The sequence below is a fragment of the Arachis ipaensis genome, chromosome B06, assembly GCF_000816755.2.
Source record: "Arachis ipaensis cultivar K30076 chromosome B06, Araip1.1, whole genome shotgun sequence".
Taxonomy (NCBI): Eukaryota; Viridiplantae; Streptophyta; class Magnoliopsida; order Fabales; family Fabaceae; genus Arachis; species Arachis ipaensis.
The window spans coordinates 133,823,571-133,845,145 of record NC_029790.2 but is presented as its reverse complement, the minus strand read 5'-3'; the positions used below and the strand labels follow the sequence as shown (position 1 = coordinate 133,845,145).

General features: G+C 32.2%; 2 protein-coding genes and 1 long non-coding RNA gene across 6 annotated transcripts; all 3 read right to left on the bottom strand.

Moving 5' to 3' along the window:
- On the bottom strand, positions 2,226 to 3,405 carry LOC110263635. Its single transcript, XR_002349512.1, has 2 exons — positions 3,344 to 3,405; positions 2,226 to 2,514 (listed from the first exon to the last, which is right to left on the bottom strand). It is a non-coding gene; the product is annotated as an uncharacterized LOC110263635 (long non-coding RNA).
- Positions 7,731 to 11,711, bottom strand: LOC107605553. Of its 3 annotated transcripts, none has more exons than XM_016307465.2 (6): positions 11,364 to 11,711; positions 10,741 to 10,873; positions 10,025 to 10,648; positions 9,620 to 9,665; positions 9,237 to 9,352; positions 7,731 to 8,168 (listed from the first exon to the last, which is right to left on the bottom strand). In XM_016307465.2, the coding sequence occupies exons 3-6, from the start codon at positions 10,546 to 10,548 to the stop codon at positions 8,000 to 8,002; spliced, it is 855 nt and encodes a 284-aa protein (XP_016162951.1). In that variant the 5' UTR covers positions 10,549 to 10,648; positions 10,741 to 10,873; positions 11,364 to 11,711; the 3' UTR covers positions 7,731 to 7,999. The 3 variants fall into 3 exon arrangements, with proteins under 3 accessions (XP_016162951.1, XP_020960932.1, XP_016162952.1); XM_021105273.1 differs by having other exon boundaries at positions 9,237 to 9,346; positions 10,025 to 10,549; XM_016307466.2 differs by having other exon boundaries at positions 10,025 to 10,549; positions 11,364 to 11,709.
- On the bottom strand, positions 13,813 to 21,481 carry LOC107605552 (vacuolar-processing enzyme). Of its 2 annotated transcripts, XM_016307464.2 has the most exons (10): positions 21,215 to 21,481; positions 19,555 to 19,719; positions 18,988 to 19,144; positions 18,262 to 18,347; positions 17,985 to 18,184; positions 17,575 to 17,623; positions 17,254 to 17,463; positions 16,795 to 17,001; positions 16,345 to 16,455; positions 13,813 to 14,295 (listed from the first exon to the last, which is right to left on the bottom strand). In XM_016307464.2, exons 1-10 carry the CDS (start codon positions 21,419 to 21,421, stop codon positions 14,224 to 14,226), a joined length of 1,464 nt encoding a protein of 487 aa, XP_016162950.1. In that variant the 5' UTR covers positions 21,422 to 21,481; the 3' UTR covers positions 13,813 to 14,223. The 2 variants fall into 2 exon arrangements, with proteins under 2 accessions (XP_016162950.1, XP_016162949.1); XM_016307463.2 differs by lacking the exon at positions 13,813 to 14,295 and having other exon boundaries at positions 15,862 to 16,455.

Below are 21,575 nucleotides of genomic sequence, written 5' to 3'. Positions count from 1 at the left end.
TCTAGTGTTCTAGTGTTTTTACTTTTACGATTAAAATTTGTCAAACACACTAAAAAAAATATCGTCAAAAGATCTTTTTCAATAATTTAATGACACTTAAACAAATTCTTAGTCTATTTTTTTTTTGTCAATTTAATTTATTTTTTTTTCAGATATATTCTGTTTGTTTCTCTAGTGTTTTTACTTTTACGATTAAAATTTGTCAAACACACTAAAAAAAATATCGTCAAAAGATCTTTTTCAATAATTTAATGACACTTAAACAAATTCTTAGTCTATTTTTTTTTTGTCAATTTAATTTTCAAACTTATCTTGTTCTATTTTAAATAAAATAATTTAGAATTCTATCCTAACTTACTCAAATTTAAAACTCATTTGTAATTTTTAAAGAAATCTCCAACTAGCATTAATGCTATTTTAAATTTAAAAAGTTCACAGGTGAAAGTGAAACCGTCAAACAACAATTAGGTTGATATATATAAGATTGCAACAAAAGTCATTCAGAGTTGGAAAAAATTGTGGAGAATCAAACAAGCCCCTGACATTAAAAATTAATTATTGATCGACCATGGCAGTTAATTTAATTCAATTCAACGAGAATATCAATCATGAATCAAACACTGCTTTGGAAGAAGACCAGCAAAAGCATAAGTTCATTTGAGTCCTTCAACCAGAAAAATGAATTTCAAAAACAAAACTAACCTCTGATGGAAGATTAATGCCCAAATTACCACCATATAGGATAATAGCATCAGCTTCTTGTAGAATCTCAGAAAAACGGACCTACCTATGCTTGAATAAAACACTTAGGGAGAAAGACGCCAAATTAAAAATTTGAAAGAAAAAACCGTTATTGGACCGTTAAAAATTTTATTAGATCAAGATTTTGTTAGCTATTATGTATTTGTTTTTGTCAATTTCAATGTTATGACTTTATAAAATAGTATGTTAGTATTTTTTTTGAATTGATTGAAAAAATCGAACAAACCGAACTAAACCAAACCGATTTTAATCGGTTTAATTTGAACCTTGATAAAAATAAACCAAATCGAACCGCAATTTAATTAGACGATCGGATCAGATGACTTTTCTCTCAAAAATCGAACCAAATCGCACCACGAACACCCCTAACATGTACCAACTAAAATTTGAATATAACCACTAAATTAACTCAAGTTAATTATGAGATAAGAATTGCATTCCATGAACAAAATAATTTATTTTTATTTAAAATTCAATTTCTTAGTTTAAAATAATTTTAATAATAAAATTGAATTCCACTTTTTGGATTGAAATGACTTTTAAATATGTTAAATTCTCATTTGATTTATAAATACCGGAAAAAAGAAGAGTCATTAATCAGGTATCACACTCGGAAATTGCCACCATCATCTCATCCTTGGCTCTTCAGGATCATTGCCACTTGGACTGCACAATCATATAGAACTCCTTTCAAATAAAAGTTTTTATTACAAACACTCCAAGTTTTGGTTCCTAGTTCCTACAAGGGGTTTTGTAGCATGAAAATGCATGACTTTTATTTAAGAATTAAGAGGAATATTATTTGGGACGAAATCATTTTAGAAATTTTGTTTACTCTTCAAAATTTTTCACTAAATTTGTTATTTCCTCAACATAGGGGGTTTAAGTACTCCTTTATCATTTTCTTTCCTTTGCCCTTCTTCACATTTCACAAAGAATAATTAAACTTACTTAGAATGAAGTTAGTTTAAACTATAATCATACATGAAACTAAGTGATCGTGGATATTTTTTCAATGAAGTTAGTTTAAACTATAATCATACATGAAATTAAGTGATCGTGGATATTTTTTCTTTGTTGTCTGTCAACTTGAAGGCAACCACCTCTCCTTCGCAACAATCCTCAGCCAAACAGCAGTGTTTGGGTTCAGCTCTAATTTACCAGACCACCTGCTAGCACGATATTTAGATCCCCTTTTGGCCAGTGTATGGTTTTGCTAACAGCAGTTATTTCAAACCTTTTAGTGTCAAATTAGAATACACATCAGATTAGGCTTAAGTTAAAAATACACACACAGGCCATTTCAAACAGTGGCCTGTCTTTGAAACTTCAAAAAGCTGTTATTATTATGTCAACATGGCCAGTCTTTTAAAGTTTCCTATCATATGCAAGATCAGGTCATAAAACCTTTAGATCTTTTCCCCAAATGGTTGTCAGTATCCTTCAACCAAAAGCGCTCTAAATCCTATCATTCCACATCAGTCAGCAGAATATGATTGTTAGAACATACAAGGATGAATATCTATGTAGGCCACCCAAAAATTTGAAAATCAGGCTTTATTCCATGTGACAGAAGCAAGAAATAAAAAAAAGCATTGCTCTCAAACAATACTGATACTTGCTTAAATAGGTAACGTGTCATACTATTTTAAATCGGAAGACAGAACATCAAACACAAAGATAACTGTTTTACAACAAAAGCACTCATCACACAAATCACACCCTATGGTTAGAGAACCTGCACCTACTCCCCTGCAAAACCAGCAAAAATCCAAAACAAAAGTAGTAATTTGCATGGTAGTATGAATGACTGCACTATATGTGTTTACTTTGTCAAGCATGCTAAATACTATTATAGGCAGCTATGAATCAAATGATACATCAATGCTATTAACAATTTAACATGAAAGTAGATATCTATTTTACAAGGGAAGAATAAATCCCAATGGTTTTCTATCAAAATAATTAAACTATGTTGGTTTCCAGGGAAAGACAATATAACAATGAGGATTTAATGAAACTTGTGAGGAGATCGATGTGCATAGAACAGGATATACATACAATGTTCAAAATATCCTTGCTCCTAGAGCAGCAAGAACATAATTTCTACACTCAATCCTCTTTGGAACTTATATAATCAGCAATGCACTTCCACCAAACTGTCCAAAATCCAATTTTGGACACAGCCCAGAAGTATTTCAGACAAAATACAGAAAAATATAGCATGAATCACATAAGCATATAAGATGACAAAGTGAACATTTGACATGACATGCAACTATGGGAAGTAGTATATCATAAATGAACGAAAACTTCCATAAACCAAGATGAACAAACCCCACTGGTCCATGCAGGAAAAAAAATTAAACTATCAAATTCAGTATGATATGAACTTAGTTGTACTCCGTTCTCACACTCTCTCTGTGTTTGGGTTCAGCTCTAATTTCCCTCAGGTTATTTTCAATACTTCTCAATTTCTCTCTCCAAATGTCTCCTTATTTTTAAGTGCTTTGTTTTCCAGAATCATCTCGTTCTTTTCTTTTGTTCCCTTTAATTTTCCTCCGATTTATCATGAAGTTACCTTGTTTTCAATTTGGCTCATTTTCTTTTGAATTTGTGCACTTCTGCAATTCTGAATTTGTGTGTTGTTTGAATAACATGAAATCTGTTTAGAATACCGGACGTGAACTTGGGAAGTGATGATCCTTCCTCTCAATGACACACAGAACAAAGTAGTGTAAACAGGCCTGCAGAGAGCATGTAATTTCTCTTTCAAATAACCGTTACTTTTGTTCTTTTATTACCTTCTACTTCTAATTCTGTATATATATTTTTTAGAAAAAAAAGCCCTTTATTATTTTATTCGAGAAAAAAAAAGGCAGGAAAAAAAAGCAAAAACTACAAGTATGTAAGTTCTCAAAAAACAAAGCCTGTGTTCCTTTTGAATTGTTCGGGTGTATTTTTTGACTCTCTTTGGGTGTATTTTAGGTTGAGTCTTGTTCAAGAGTCAGCCAGTGAGCCGGCTGATTCGAATATAATGGTTGTGAGGGAAGAGACACCGTCGGAAGCGCTTGCAATGTGAGTTTTTCAAGAATATTTCAACCTTATAACCTTTTTATTTTCAAAGGCATTGTTAACCTTTTATTTTTCTTCTTGTTTAGAGTTCCGATTCAAGTTTGTCTACCACTATCCCAAACAACCACTGTGTCGGAAATTGAAGAAACACCTGAGACAGAAAATGAACCAACCCCTCTGCTACAAATTGAAGGAACTACAAAAACGTAAGAAATAGTATTGGGTGTATATTTGTTTAGAGTCTGGGTGTATATTGGGTTACAATTCGGGTGTATATTGGGTTACAGTTTAGGTGTATATTGTTCCTGAATAATTTTTTCGTCATGATTAATTTGATGTGCCTGCAGCACTCCTGAACCCCCACAACAACTTGAAGAAAGCACAGCCACACTTCCCCCAGCTCCATCTAAAAGGTAAGTTCATCAGAGTAAAATCAATGTATGGGTGTATATTGGGTTACAGTTTGGGTGTATATTGGGTTACAGTTTGGATGCATATTGTTCCTGAATAATTTTTCTTATGTCATGATTAATTTTCTGTGCCGTGCAGCACTCCTGAACCCCCCCCCCCCCCCCAAAAAAAAAACAAAAAACAAAAAAACACCAGCTTCAAAATTCTCACTCTTGCTTACCAAACCGATATTTAGATCCCCTTTTGGCCAGTGTATGGTTTTGCTAACAGCAGTTATTTCAAACCTTTTAGTGTCAAATTAGAATACACATCAGATTAGGCTTAAGTTAAAAATACACACACAGGCCATTTCAAACAGTGGCCTGTCTTTGAAACTTCAAAAAGCTGTTATTATTATGTCAACATGGCCAGTCTTTTAAAGTTTCCTATCATATGCAAGATCAGGTCATAAAACCTTTAGATCTTTTCCCCAAATGGTTGTCAGTATCCTTCAACCAAAAGCGCTCTAAATCCTATCATTCCACATCAGTCAGCAGAATATGATTGTTAGAACATACAAGGATGAATATCTATGTAGGCCACCCAAAAATTTGAAAATCAGGCTTTATTCCATGTGACAGAAGCAAGAAATAAAAAAAAGCATTGCTCTCAAACAATACTGATACTTGCTTAAATAGGTAACGTGTCATACTATTTTAAATCGGAAGACAGAACATCAAACACAAAGATAACTGTTTTACAACAAAAGCACTCATCACACAAATCACAGCCTATGGTTAGAGAACCTGCACCTACTCCCCTGCAAAACCAGCAAAAATCCAAAACAAAAGTAGTAATTTGCATGGTAGTATGAATGACTGCACTATATGTGTTTACTTTGTCAAGCATGCAAAATACTATTATAGGCAGCTATGAATCAAATGATACATCAATGCTATTAACAATTTAACATGAAAGTAGATATCTATTTTACAAGGGAAGAATAAATCCCAATGGTTTTCTATCAAAATAATTAAACTATGTTGGTTTCCAGGGAAAGACAAGATAACAATGAGGATTTAATGAAACTTGTGAGGAGATCGATGTGCATAGAACAGGATATACATACAATGTTCAAAATATCCTTGCTCCTAGAGCAGCAAGAACATAACTTCTACACTCATTCCTCTTTGGAACTTATATAATCAGGCAATGCACTTCCACCAAACTGTCCAAAATCCAATTTTGGACACATCCCAGAAGTATTTCAGACAAAACACAGAAAAATATAGCATGAATCACATAAGCATATAAGATGACAAAGTGAACATTTGACATGACATGCAACTATGGGAAGTAGTATATCATAAATGAACGAAAACTTCCATAAACCAAGATGAACAAACCCCACTGGTCCATGCAGGAAAAAAAATTAAACTATCAAATTCAGTATGATATGAACTTAGGGTTTTCGGCTGGTTCGACGGTTTTTAAACGGTTTTTTTAGCGATTATTAGTAGCGGATTGAATCATTTTTAGTGACGGTTTTCGGTCGAACCGGTTCGATCGGTCGGTTCGGTCCGGTTTTTAGAACCATGGTTTCTACAATGAACGAAATGGCGCCGCTTGGTGAAGAATTTTTGGAAATCGGTCGAGTTCCGAATAGGTTCGACTGACCGGTGCCTGGCCGGTTTGACGGTTCAATAACGATTTTTTAATTTAGTGGTTATAGTTTCTAACCGAACCGTCTTGCTCACCGGTTCACGGTTCTACTGTCCGGTTTGAATCGGTTTTCAGAACCTTATTAAAAATGCATATATGAAGTCTTTTTCAATCCAAGTGGCGCCGTTTTTGGCTTTTTGCGAAAATTCAAAAAACCGGCCGGGTTCTGGTTCGGTTCGACAGTCTTATATGGTTTTTCAAAATGTCGGTTTTGGCATCTGTCCAAGTCGTTTTCGCAGCGGATCACTTTTCAACCGGTTCGACCGGCCGATTCGAACCGGTTTTCAAAACATTGATTAAAACCATTACTTGTCCAGCTTACAATACAGAAATGGTTCAAGGAATCGAAATGCTAGAGTGAAAATTAAGCTTCACCCAAATTCAACTATAATTGAACTAAAGACAGAAACATTAATTTTCAAAAAGAGTCCATAAAAAATATAGTGCATACTAAAATAATATAAGAGTGTATACTAAAATAATTTTACCCACAACTTTTGCGGTAAGTATATAGGAGTGTATACTAAAATAATATTGGTAGTTGTTCTTTGTATTGCGTATATAAACTAGTGGCTGAAATAATGTAGCTGTCAGAGAAGACAAAATTGGATCCCAACCGTCTGCCATCTTGTATTACATATGTTTATTTGGGCAAAGTTGACTACCTAAAAAGAGTAAGTTTATATAATTTTAAATTCATATTATCAAATATTGGCATAAAATAATTTTAATAACTAAAATGACTTTCTCTTGATTAGGTTTTTATCCCTGTATCTGAAACTACTAACGAAGGTCATGAACACTGGTACCTCGTAGTGATTGATCGTGTTAAAAGACAAATCATTTTGCTAGACCCATTTCCCATTGAGAAACAGTTCAAGCGAAAGAGGATAGCTTTGAAATTAGTAACTATATTTTCCTTTTTTTTTTTGTTAATTATCTACATATATGACTAAAAAGGCAAACTCTAACATAGACATAAACAGGCCATTTATTTGGACGAGGTATTGGAAGATCGTTTATTCTATGACTTTGAGACCACTCCAAATCTGATTTCTTCACATTTTGAATTTGAAGAGCTAGAAGGCCTTCCCACCCTCAAAACTAGATCGTAAGATCGTATAATTAGTAGTTATTGATATGAAATTATGCAATTATATAATACTTTAATATAGCTTTCTCGATATATAGGAATGACGCGGGTGTGTGGGTTGCACGTTGGATGATAGCTTGTTTTGAAAATGATAGTTTTAACATCAAGGTAATAAAATATTATGCACTAATCTTTTCCTTCGTTTTTTCTTTTATATTTAGGTAGTTAAACCTAATATGTAATTATTCAAATTTTATTAGGTGAATGATGGAGTTCAGATAAAAATTACAGTGTCACTCGTGTCAAAGAATCATAATATGATAAACTATAGGGTCAAAAAAAATGCCATTAAAAATCTTAATAAGCTATATGATAATCATCATCGTGATGATTATGAATTCCCACAAGATTAGATTTATAACATTTCCTTTTTTACAAGATTAGGTTTTGAATAAAACCCTGTTGCTTGCTTTTCTCATTCGGAGTCTGAAACATTGATGTCATAGATATTTCCCAATTTTGTGTAGAACAACCACGTGGATTATTATAGTTTGTGTTTTCCAATATCGCATTATTTGCACGCTAGTAGTATATATTATACTTTTTTAAGTTTTCATTCATATGGTTAAGTGTTTTGGCCTTATTTGAACTTGAAACGGAAATTGTGTGATTTATGAACCTGATATTGTTGAATTCAACTATTGTCATTTTCATTAAAAAAAATGGTGCATGGCTAAAGTCATATGCATCTCCTTCTCTTCTCACTAACGATTTCAGACTACTACAAGTTGGAGGCTCACTTGTTTACACTTTACAGTGCTTGTAGGTACCTTGTAATATATAAATTCTTTGTTATTTCAAATGAAGTAAAAATACAAAAGCACATAAACACACTTGCACATAAACTCACTTGCACATAAGCACATTTCCTCAGGCAACTCAGTTAGATCCCTACAATCAGATAACAACAATTCTGCACAGGTATGCTTGCTTCAACTGCGGTGGCACTATTACTTGAACTCTCATCTGATCTTTTTCCAGTAGCCTTGGGTTCGGAAGCCACAACATTACCATTATAATCAACCAGCACAACCTGAACCAGGAATCCTGGAGAAGGCAATTTCCTCTGCCAGAAGATAATTTTATTGAAAAGTTAACAAACTAGTTTCAGTTTCCTGAGAGTCACCATTGTGTACTATTACTTACAACACCAACTCTTGACAACAGAATTTACAGGAACTGGGTCAAATCTATAGATCCTTTTTGTTTTTAAGGATAAAAGAAGAGTCATATTTGAGATAAAGCTAGAAATTTACATTTAGTATAAGTGGATGACAAAAGAACAATTTGGACCCAAAAAATTAGAGAATAAGGCAAATGTATCCTACTGTAAATTATGCACTTAAGATGTTAGTGTGTTACACATTATTAAGCTTGGCATGTGCATATCATTTGAAAGGATTTGGTTGAACACTGTTTCCTTTAACCTATTCTAACCATTGAAGAGGTGAACTAACTTCATACTCATTAAAGATTGAGTTCATCCTACAAAACTACCAAGTATGAGCTCGGGCGGTGTCTAAGGGGGCTAGGTCCACTTGACAAAAATATACATTTCTAGTAGTTTTGATAACCCAATCTTTGGTTGGTATCAAGTTAGTTTATATATTCATTGTTAGAAATTGTAGTTAATTTTTTTAAAATTAATATAATTTCTAACTATTCCTATTCAATATAAATAACAATTCAGATTAATACATAGCAAATAAAAGAAAAGGAAGGTGAGACTCAAAAAACTAAAAGGCGACTTACCAAGCATGATCATGCCTATTAAATCTAGTTTATATCATGTATATCAATTATGTTTACATGTCAGTATATTAATTTTGAATTGATTATAATTGATGTTAATAATTTAAAAGGCTTATAAAATCCAACAAAGTAGCTTTTTTGTTTTTTCTTCCCTTTCTTTTATTGAAACCATCAAACTAGATATTAACAACTCCATATGACTGCAGTTAGAAAATGTAGAAAGGAGAAAAAAATTACAAGACGAGCCAAAATAGTGAAAACTATAATTTCAGACAAAAGCATCAAATAAACACATCACATCTATCATGGTTCTAGATAATTAATATTTAATATAAAAGTTACAGTACTTGCATGAACCAAACACTATAAGAAGTGTACTCACAGTAGCTGTCCACCACTCTTGCAAATTAGACATGTGTGCTTTGTGACTTCTTTTGGTGAATTTACAGGATATTCCTTTTGCAACACACTTGCATCCGTATCAACTCCATCCTGAAGCTAATGCCAAAGGTAATGTGAGCAAGGAGCCAAGCACTATGACACAAATGAATACTAACAATACAGACATCAATGATTTCACATGATTATCGTTTTAAACTGTTTTGCCACTTGTGATTTACAAATTATGAGCTATTTTAACAAGGTGCCAATTGCCATGCCAGAACATGGATAATTAACAGTCATCAGTTTAGCATGGTTTCACAAATAGATCTAAATTATGAGCTTGAAATAGTCTGCAAAGTCTTTCTACTAAATCCAACCAACCTCAGTTGTAGAAGGGTTAGATGAGACCACGGGATCACAATCCAACCTGCAATGAAAAGAATCAATTATTGAGGCCTTAAACCCACAAACAACTATGAAATAATGTGTTTATAATATAATCCAACAAGAACAATTTAGCCCTCACATGTTTACATATTTTCCACAATCACATATGCTAATTTGACAAGAGAACCCAACACCATCAGAAACCAGAAAGAAGGGTAAGAGATGTTTGTATTGAAATTTCTCATTTCGTCATGAATTTAACTAAAAATATTGCTTGGCACGGCAAAAGAAATAGATCACACCTAAGGATCAGAATGAATATAACACCAATTTCATTCTACTTCAGAATCACTGCTACATAACTAAATTAATTCATAGATTCAAATATCATTTAAGTACCTTCTCCGTTTGGAACATGACCCACCAGTCCCTACAATATTGTCACGCAACCTTGAAGGGATGACGTTGGAATCATCATCATCAGCCAATGTGGTAGAAAGATCTGAACCCGTGTCCAACATGATTCCATTTCTCTTAGAATGAGTCGATTTTTCTCCATCATGCCCAACATCATTCCTAACTAAATCTTCATCCAGTAATGGATTCCTTGACTCTGGCATTTGTGCTGTCTCGTTTCTAAAGATATCAGGTTGAACCCTTTGAGGCACCTCAACCTTACCATTTTTTGGTTTTCGAAACAGAGACCAGTACCAACGAGCATCCATTCTCTTTGTTTCTAAGTGTGAAGTTCCCATATCGTGCTCTTCATTGTCATTGACTTCCTTAGCTTCAAATGTCAATTGTTTCACACTCTTTTCTTTTATTGGCTTCTGTTTTGAATTCATTGAACCTGAGCTAGAACAAGTACTATTTGCCAATTCATTGAATTCTGTTTGTTTCATACATATTGACGATATTTCCATCCTAAGTCGTCAATTCAGAAACAAGGCAGCATTTAGACATCTTCTAGTGTTTCCAGGAAGATACAAAAGAGACAGTGATGAAAAAAATATTTATGATACACTGCAGAAAATGAAGTTACAAGAGACATAACAAAATCATTAGGATGCACATTAACATTATTGGAGGTAAAAATAATAAGTCTAAAAGAAAACCTTCTATTTGAAGCCGGTATGACCAAGCCATAGCTAACTTTGACATACTCCAAACAGACAGTTGTGGTTTTAAACCATGCGAAACAAACAAGAGATACTCAGACTTTCCAGCAAAGGCGAGGCTGACAATTGGCTGAAAAAGAGAAGCATGAGCAGTTAAGACAAGATGCAGACGATGTACATGCATGAATCAATGAACCCTAATAGTATTTTCTTAGTTTAGTTCCCTTTTTTTGGGGAAAAAATGTATTTTTAATCCTAATACATGATATTTATTACGAAGCTAGGCCCTAATAAGTTTTTCATCTGAAACTTAGTTCGCATACATGAAACTGTTCTGAATTTCATCTCATCCATCTATTGCCATCACAATCCCACAAGCACAGCACAAAGTTACAATTCCATGTAAAATTATCATATAAAACAAGTGCAACATTAAGGGCAAAAGATATGCAGCATTTTCCCCCCTTCCTTAGTTTGCCGGAGATTTGATGGATGTTGCAAGATAATTCTAGGGTATGAATAAACTACGAGAAATAACAAGGTTCCAAGAAAATCACCGAACAGGGAGAAGGGAGTCTGGGAAAAGGGAGAATAGGGGAAGTGATGATGCATGGACTTACCAAGGGCGACTGGGTGACGAAGAGGACCCGACCCCAGAAGAGGACGAGCGACGAAGCAAGTGACGACCCTACGACGGTCCACGATCCACGGCGACTCGCGACGGCGAGTACTTGAAGCCAGAAGACGACGAGCGACGACGATCCGACGAGTGCTTCTGTCGCCGGCGAGGAGGAGCCCAGGAAAGGCCGCGAGACGTTGAAACGCCGGCGACGAGAGGAGAGGAGCAACGAGAGAAGAGAGAAGAGAGAGTTTGAGTCTCATAATTGGGAATGAGAGAGACGTTCGTGGAGAATGTGCAGGTGAAAAATTCAGGAAGACGAAGACATGAAACTCTGTTCTTTTATTTTTTTTTTCAATTTTTCAGATGATTTTTTTTTATGAATAATTAGGTAGCTTTTGGTAGAGAGATATGGATGGAAAAATTGAGATTGAGAGACAGAGACCAAGAGATAGAGATTGAATAAATCTCAGAATTCTGTTTAGTTTGGTGTAAAATGGAAGACAGGAACAAAGGTTAAAATTGGAATTAATTAATTGAAATGAAAGCATTTTAGGTATAAAATGTTATTAAAGTTTCAATCTCTATTTCTAAAAATTTCAGTTCTTGTGTCTCTACTTTTTAGAGGTACTGAAATACTGAAATTTTAGAGACAGATACATAAATTTTAGTACCAGTCTCTGAACTAACAAACACGATACTGAGTTTTAATCTCTCAGTCTCTGTCTCAGTATCTCAAAACAAACGCTAAGTCAGAGATGAGGGTTGCGTGAGAACCCAGCAAACAAAGAAAAAAGTGATTTTGTTTAGTACTTTTTAAATTTATTTAATTTTTTTGGTATGAATAATTGATTAGGATTTATGAAGAGATAAATGATTTTGTTAAATATATTTTTGTTTTTGTTTTTGTTTTTTAGATTATTTAAATTTTAAAATTATAAAATTAAACAATTTAATTAATCTAAAAGAATAATTTTTGTCTAATATATACAAAAAAAAGGTATTTAAGTCTTTTTATAAAATTAAATAAATAAATATTTTTTTTATTTTTATTTAATTAAAAAGGTATTTTAGTAAAAGTGGTGATAAATATATATTTAAAAAAAAAATTAAATGTTGATGTGGAAAATAAATTCCACATACCTTATTATTACTTGTCCATATTTTAAATATATCGGTATGTATGAATTTATCATCGTATCGTAGCAAACCAGCTTATGATTTTTGTCCAAAAAGTTGGTATTGTTTTTGTTTGTGAAATGTGACACTAATCTTATTTGAAACATGGTCCCTCAACATGTGCATAACAATTAAAAAAAGTCCTTTGTAATTTAGGTAAATTCAGGTTTGCATTTCATAACTAAAATTACCTCCCATTCCTTCTATTTTTAAGAATTTGTTCAGGAGCATTGTTACATAGCTTCATTACACAAGGCATTATTTAATTGAAAACGGAAACCACAAGAAGTAGAATAAGTGCTTAAGAATGTGTCCCTAAAATTATTCCACGCCTTTATTGTGTATGTTATTCCAAAAAAAAATGAATCGATGCTTCTCCTGTCCGCAAAGTGAACAAGTCGGATTGGAGGTACCGTGTGCAAAAAAAAAAGAATTTTGCTAAATAACTAACACCCAATTAGTCAATTTGTCTTTAAGTGATAATTCTAATTTTTCAAATTGTTATAAAAATATAAAATTAATAATTATTAATGACAGTTGTTTAAAGTTGGTTAGTTAAGAATTATTTATCTATACTTTACCAAAAAAAAATGGATCACTTTATTGTGTGACATGCAACAAGAAAGAAAGGTGATTATAAGATTGTTTAAAAAATATATTCTATTATTCTTTTAGCAACTTTTGTGAAAGGAGTTTCTTTTCTAATTGAAAACAACTTGGTTACTTCGCTTTGAAGTTTGAAGAAAGCAATTTGAGGCCAGCTTTGCTACAACTTTCAATTTTCCAATGGCCCAAATATTAGGATTTAGCATAGAGAGAACATCGCAAGTATTTTTGTATTTTTGTTTATACTAGATAATATTACACGCGAAACTTTTTTAGTTACAAAAATTTGACACTTTTTTTTCTTTCTAGATTTAAGTTATTAAGCACTCTACCAACATATGTGGCTCGTAATGGAGTGTCATTTATTCTATATTTTAACAATTTAATTTTCTGTCTTTGTAGAAGAGTTTTGTATAGATAATCATCCTATATGTCTTGGATTAATTTTATGTGCTTAATTAGAACACATTTTGGCAAACTATATTAGGGAAATTAACCATTTTTCAATCTGATATCATATTTGCAACCTGTCCTTGCCACAACTATCATCCAAAAATCTAGATAATAGAAAGGAGCAACCCAATTGTTTATAAAGTAAAATACTATAGCTCAATAAATAATGCACAAGAACAAGAATAAATTCAAAATGAATATTTTTAATATTATACAATAATTGTACCAAATACATTGCTCTAAAAATAATTCTACAAAGGGATGTCAATTCCCTAGCAAATTGCCAAGGGAAGAGAACCTATCTGCCTAATTTGCCTATGGAATAAAAATATACACATTATATTATGGCATATGCATTCATGATCTTATGCCCTATATCATATTGGATATTCCAATTGGCCAAAGCAATTAGGTCCTTCCTTCATCCCTTGTAACTTCTTTTTCTTACAATGATCCAACCCTATAAATGCATCATTAATAATTCTTGCATCATTACAATGATCCAACCCCATTTTGTATTTACAAAGAGGGATCAAGAAATTAATAGTAATGGCTAGCATAAAAGATATGATAATGTAAACACTAATAATAGATTAATCTTCATTAGTGCATTATCTTATGAATTATGCACTAAAACCCCTCTCAAGAGAACTCCATGGATTGGAAGGGATGCTAACACATGCTTGTGCTGTGGCCTCATATATTTTTGTTTTTATTTTTGTTTTTTAGATTATTTAAATTTTAAAATTATAAAATTAAACAATTTAATTAATCTAAAAGAATAATTTTTGTCTAATATATACAAAAAAAAGGTATTTAAGTCTTTTTATAAAATTAAATAAATAAATATTTTTTATTTTTATTTAATTAAAAGGATGTTTTAGTAAAAGTGGTGATATAATATATATTTAAAAAAAAAATTAAATGTTGATGTGGAAAATAAATTCCACATACCTTATTATTACTTGTCCATATTTTAAATATATCGGTATGTATGAATTTATCATCGTATCGTAGCAAACCAGCTTATGATTTTTGTCCAAAAAGTTGGTATTGTTTTTGTTTGTGAAATGTGACACTAATCTTATTTGAAACATGGTCCCTCAACATGTGCATAACAATTAAAAAAAGTCCTTTGTAATTTAGGTAAATTCAGGTTTGCATTTCATAACTAAAATTACCTCCAATTCCTTCTATTTTTAAGAATTTGTTCAGGAGCATTGTTACATAGCTTCATTACACAAGGCATTATTTAATTGAAAACGGAAACCACAAGAAGTAGAATAAGTGCTTAAGAATGTGTCCCTAAAATTATTCCACGCCTTTATTGTGTATGTTATTCCAAAAAAAAATGAATCGATGCTTCTCCTGTCCGCAAAGTGAACAAGTCGGATTGGAGGTACCGTGTGCAAAAAAAAAAGAATTTTGCTAAATAACTAACACCCAATTAGTCAATTTGTCTTTAAGTGATAATTCTAATTTTTCAAATTGTTATAAAAATATAAAATTAATAATTATTAATGACAGTTGTTTAAAGTTGGTTAGTTAAGAATTATTTATCTATACTTTACCAAAAAAAAATGGATCACTTTATTGTGTGACATGCAACAAGAAAGAAAGGTGATTATAAGATTGTTTAAAAAATATATTCTATTATTCTTTTAGCAACTTTTGTGAAAGGAGTTTCTTTTCTAATTGAAAACAACTTGGTTACTTCGCTTTGAAGTTTGAAGAAAGCAATTTGAGGCCAGCTTTGCTACAACTTTCAATTTTCCAATGGCCCAAATATTAGGATTTAGCATAGAGAGAACATCGCAAGTATTTTTGTATTTTTGTTTATACTAGATAATATTACACGCGAAACTTTTTTAGTTACAAAAATTTGACACTTTTTTTTCTTTCTAGATTTAAGTTATTAAGCACTCTACCAACATATGTGGCTCGTAATGGAGTGTCATTTATTCTATATTTTAACAATTTAATTTTCTGTCTTTGTAGAAGAGTTTTGTATAGATAATCATCCTATATGTCTTGGATTAATTTTATGTGCTTAATTAGAACACATTTTGGCAAACTATATTAGGGAAATTAACCATTTTTCAATCTGATATCATATTTGCAACCTGTCCTTGCCACAACTATCATCCAAAAATCTAGATAATAGAAAGGAGCAACCCAATTGTTTATAAAGTAAAATACTATAGCTCAATAAATAATGCACAAGAACAAGAATAAATTCAAAATGAATATTTTTAATATTATACAATAATTGTACCAAATACATTGCTCTAAAAATAATTCTACAAAGGGATGTCAATTCCCTAGCAAATTGCCAAGGGAAGAGAACCTATCTGCTTAATTTGCCTATGGAATAAAAATATACACATTATATTATGGCATATGCATTCATGATCTTATGCCCTATATCATATTGGATATTCCAATTGGCCAAAGCAATTAGGTCCTTCCTTCATCCCTTGTAACTTCTTTTTCTTACAATGATCCAACCCTATAAATGCATCATTAATAATTCTTGCATCATTACAATGATCCAACCCCATTTTGTATTTACAAAGAGGGATCAAGAAATTAATAGTAATGGCTAGCATAAAAGATATGATAATGTAAACACTAATAATAGATTAATCTTCATTAGTGCATTATCTTATGAATTATGCACTAAAACCCCTCTCAAGAGAACTCCATGGATTGGAAGGGATGCTAACACATGCTTGTGCTGTGGCCTCATCCATTTGATCTTTATGGATCCCAGCATTGCAGATGTTTGCAAAGGTTCTCATATGTTTCATTCCATATTGAGATAAGGATCCACAATGTGTCTCAAAAGTCCTTACCTGCATTAAACAATGATTAATTTGGGTTATTCTCTCATAAACCAAAGTGAACTTCAAGATGTAAATTAAGATAAGACCATAAGAATGTCAATTACCAACGAAAGATCATATTCCTGACAAAATTATCCATAGAAGAATAAAAATTCAAACCATTAAAGATATGAAAAATCCTTAGATGGGTATTTTTGGTATTTCACTTGAAAATTTTATCATTACAACAAGGACCAACCACAAAGAAATTATTCTAATTCCATTATACCATATAATTTTTCCAAACAAGAATGTAATTAATTTATGATATCAGCATAAGAGAAGAAACTGAATCATGGGAACAGGTACCATGTTTTTGAGGCAATCCCAGTCATCAACAAGAGGCTTCCCTGCAGGTCTAACTGCACTTAGCAATTCAGGACCCTTTTCAGTGCCAAATAAGAGATTTCCAATGAGTTTCACGCTGTTGTCTATGTGCATTCTGTGAGACATCACTTCCACAACTTGTTTCTGCGCCGTGATCTTACTCGAAGAACCCTCGGGCGCTTTGCGGAACTGCCAAAAACAGTTGAGAATGAAGATGAAGTAATGAACAAGCAACCAATAAGAGTTGTGATATTTGTAGTGACTCCTTCTCAAACACTTAGCCAACTCACTTACCTCTGCTATTAGATCAGTTGTGGGATCCATATGCAGATCTCACATCTTATCCAATGGTAGAAGCTAGTGAATCGGCTTAGTATCCAAGAAAAGAGTGAGTACATATATGATTTTTGAAAAAATAAACTGTTGCGAACACAAGATTACCTTCTCCCAGAAATGGATGAGGTCCGCATCGCGTTGGTTCACTGCTTTTGAAGGTGTCCTCAAGGAATTTTCATCCACAAAAGTGTAATTATCATTGGCAGGATTTGTTCCCAAATATTGGAAAAGAAGGTTCTCGCTGATCCCTACGTCACCATATTGCATCACATGAGAGCCATAGTATGCGTTTCCATTCAAAGTCCTATCTTTGACCTGTGATGAAAAACAAAAATGCATGTCAAAAAAACTTCTAGCATTGTTTTAATGAATTCTATCAAGGTATTGAATCACATTCTTTGATTACAATAGGCACAGTTTTCTTACCAATTTATATTGTTGGTGTAAAGTTTCTGTCCTCAAATTGTGTATGTCACTGCCATGATTAGATAAAAACTATAATTAGTCTATGCAAGAACTAAACAAAATTACTTATAAAGCAATGAAATTTCTTCTGATCCATAAAATTCTAACAGTAATATAACACGTGAAAACTGTATACATTACCCTTGACTCATTTATGACCTACTCCCTCTCTTTCAAAATAAACATTGCTTTGGCTAATTTGTCATGTTAACAAAAAAAAATCAATGTATCTAGACACAAATTGTGTCAAGATATAGATACACTGATATCTCCAGATATAGATGCATTGATTTTTCAACGTACCAAATTAGTTGATGAGATTTTTATTTTGAAACAGAGCAACTAATTATGTATATTTGTGAGGAAAATACCTGTCTTCCATCCAAGAAATACTGTAGAGGTCACCCAAGCAGGTTGAGTATTCTGCTGGAGGACTAGGATCCTCCCCAGGGCAATATGTTCCCCAACTGCTCTCGACCGCGTTTGAAGCTGTCGTTGCGTAAATATTTATGTCTTCAGGAAGAAGGCCTTCAAAGATACTCCCAGATTCACATGCCTCTAGATAAAACACCTGCACCAAAAGAATTGTTGGCTTAATGTTGCTACAAAAATTGATGAACTCAATCAATAATTATTTGTATAACTTACAAGGCTTTGGTATCCTCCAGACGCATGCTTCTTCTTCAAGACTTCATTAAGATCATTTGCATACAAGTAAGGACCAACAGGCATACCTGAAATTCCCACGGCGACAAACCAGAGCAAATAAGTAACAGAAAATAGCATATATCTATATATGAAGGAAAATGGTTTGTGTTGTAAATGATTTTTCAAAAGAGTAACCTGAATTAAGCACTCCGATGCGAGGACTACCCTTTTAAGTTCAAAAAATTCGCAACAAAAAACTCGAATTTGCGAACATTTCAGTTTTAAAACCATCATCATCTATGATCTATATGTTAGCAACTTCTTTCATTTTCTATTGTGCTGACAGCTGAAAGAAAGCAACTTTTGCCACAGAACACAAATTTTCCCCATTAAACCATCGATATTCGGTTTCTATTACCAGAAATTTGACTAATTCGACCTGACACAACTAAGATCCCATAAATTGGTAAGGATTTTTTTTCCATTTCCGGGGCTTAAAGCTGAAACTTCTAGCAACCAATGTACCTACCACCTACCATCTTGACAAATCTCACATTGATTTTAGGGATTTCATTGTATTGAGACATAATCAAGCAAGAAATAAACAACAACCAGCAAGAAAAAGAAACACACAACCCTAAAAAACAAAGTATGCATATAAACAAACTAGAAAATCCATGAATTTCATTGGAGAAAGTTTAAATGGAAGATTTAAGAGATACTAACCAAGAATCCCTGGACCTCCATGGTCACTGTAGAACACAAATATGTGATCATTGGGGCCACTATCTACAACTTTGCCACTGCCACCAGTGAGAGCTGATTTGTTTCCAAGAAGAGCAGCAAAGAAGTTGTTGACATTAACATCTTTGCCGGTGTAATCCTGCAAAACCAGAACTCCATCTTAGGAATTTAGGGTTCTATCAAACTTCATTTCATTTTAGAACAATAACATATCTATCAATTCGTCAGGTTTATTTTCCAATTTCATTTATAATTCATATATTTGTTTTGATTTTAGAGAGTTGATAAGCATAGTGGAATTTTGCCGGTGAGTAATAGCTCAAATGGCATTGTCTCCTCATACTTAATTAAGAGGTTGTGGTTAGAGTCTCATATCTTTGGTAAAAAAAAATATAGTAGAATTTTGTGAAGATATGATAAAAAAAGTAAAATTGTTTTTAAGTTTTTATCAAGAACTTATAGTTCCTAAACTTGGAAAATATTTTAGTCCACATTCCAAACTACTAAAAATTAAAAAAAAAAAAAAAACAGCTAGTAAAATATGTTTACCTTAGGGACACCTTTATAAACATCTCCCCCATCTGGTTTGTTAATTATGACTCCAGGCCTTGGGTTTTCTTCACTATAAGCTATGTCATCATACATAAACACAATTATATTTTCTTCTTTTACCCCTCCACTCCTCAATAGTTGATATGCGTGACAAATATCAGCCTAAAAATTAACAATCACAAAGTTTCATAATTAAAATCAAATATCCAAGTAACATCTAACATGTTATGGAAACAGAGTAATTATTTATACATAGTCCAAGAAACAGGGGAGGGTATGACTATAATAAAGCATATATAAAGTATTATTATTTAGAAAGGATCTTAGAAGCTTAATTATTGCATTATTAGTGGGATATAATTTTAAAAGTGAATATGAATTATGATCTGATAAATATATTGTTAAAATCAAATTATAAAGATAATCAAAAAGTATTTGAAAGTAACGTAAAGTGTTTAATGTGTACAGATCTATTATCACGAAATAATCTATTTAGATTTATCAACTTTTTTTATAATAAGATATACAAATATTGTATAAATAGTGATATAGACACTTAACACAATATATCTAGATTTCGTGCATATGCGTGCATGCGTGTGTGTGAAATGATTATTCATTTATTTAAGATAGAAACTCACATGTAGTTGTCATGTGAAATTATTAATTAAAAATGATCAGATATGTTTAATTAAATTATTATTTAACGATTTTTAACTATCAATTTTACAATAAGACAATTGGATATGAATATTCTTTAATTATGTGTAATAAATATTAGCCTAAAATATCACAAAGTTGAAAGTTAAAATCAAATAACAAATATCATATAAGTAAAAGTAACATAAAGAGAGTTAGAGGCAAATGTAAATTGAACAAGTTATGATGAAAAATGAAAACAGAGGAACTCTAGTATCCTAACTTTACCTACCTATCTATGAAATATTGCAAATTTTAAGAAAAACAGAGGAGGGTATGAATACAATTTTTTGAATGGAAAGGGTATGGTTATAATAAGACATATAAAGTTATTATTTAAAACAGATCATAAGAACACAAAAACCTATGTAACAATTTTGAAAGATAATCAGTAAAATAAATAGATTTTTTTTTTTTTATCTTCTAGTTACTATGATATACCTCATCTATGTTGCTAAAGATTTCTTTTAAGCAAATTATAATTTAAAAAGTATGATAAAGGTGTTCAATAAATATGGATCTATTACTATGAAATATCTTATATAAATACCAATATTTTTACTTTAGTAGATACATATTTAAGGTTTAGGATGTAATTACAAAAATGATAATATTGCTTATAATATTCGAAATAAAAGAAAAAAGAAAATTTCTTGTAGTACCTACCCAAGTACTATAATAGACACATAAGAATCCAATACTATGAAATTTCCCTCATCTAGATACCAATATTTACACCTCAGCCCAATCACATCATATTTTTGGACGTTAGTAACTTAGTAATATACACTATACAAAATTAATAATTTTGGAACAAGATAAACTCTCATAAAAATTATTTTCTTCATGCAAGGTTTACAAGTTCCTTGAAACCATTATTAGATTTAAACATAAAGTATATAAATATATGAAGAGAGTAATAATAATAATGATAATTTAAACTTATTTATTTAATTACCTGATGCCTATAGTTCCAATAACCATTGGAACCAGCAAGAAGAACAGCCCACCTTGTCCCTTCATTCTCTGGCTCATGGAAGAATCTGGAGATGGCCTCAGAGGGAAGCCGGAGAGTACCTCCGACTATGTCGCGGTGGGCGGAGGCGGACGCAAGGAAAGTAGTGAAGGCAAAGAAGAGAAGAGTGAATCTTAGAAGGGACTCCATGAATAAGAGAAAGTGTTAGTTAAGAGTGTGTATCAAGTGATGAAGGATTTCGTTGCAAGCAAGGGATTAAATAATAGTGTGGGTGAGGGAGTAGCGTATGGGACTTGGTGTTGCTTTGGTAACTAAATATTATTATTATTATTATTAAATGGTA

Coding starts and splice junctions, on each gene's coding strand:
- LOC107605553 (XM_016307465.2), bottom strand. CDS start 10,548: ATGGAAATATCGTCAATATGTATGAAACAAACAGAATTCAATGAATTG. Junction 9,666..10,024: donor TCATGTTCCAAACGGAGAAG/GTACTTAAATGA, acceptor TTTTCATTGCAG/GTTGGATTGTGATCCCGTGG. Junction 8,169..9,236: donor AAGAGTGGTGGACAGCTACT/GTGAGTACACTT, acceptor ATCTTCTGGCAG/AGGAAATTGCCTTCTCCAGG.
- LOC107605552 (XM_016307464.2), bottom strand. CDS start 21,421: ATGGAGTCCCTTCTAAGATTCACTCTTCTCTTCTTTGCCTTCACTACT. Junction 18,348..18,987: donor TGGAGGTCCAGGGATTCTTG/GTTAGTATCTCT, acceptor TGGGAATTTCAG/GTATGCCTGTTGGTCCTTAC. Junction 17,002..17,253: donor TCATCCATTTCTGGGAGAAG/GTAATCTTGTGT, acceptor TGTTTTTGGCAG/TTCCGCAAAGCGCCCGAGGG.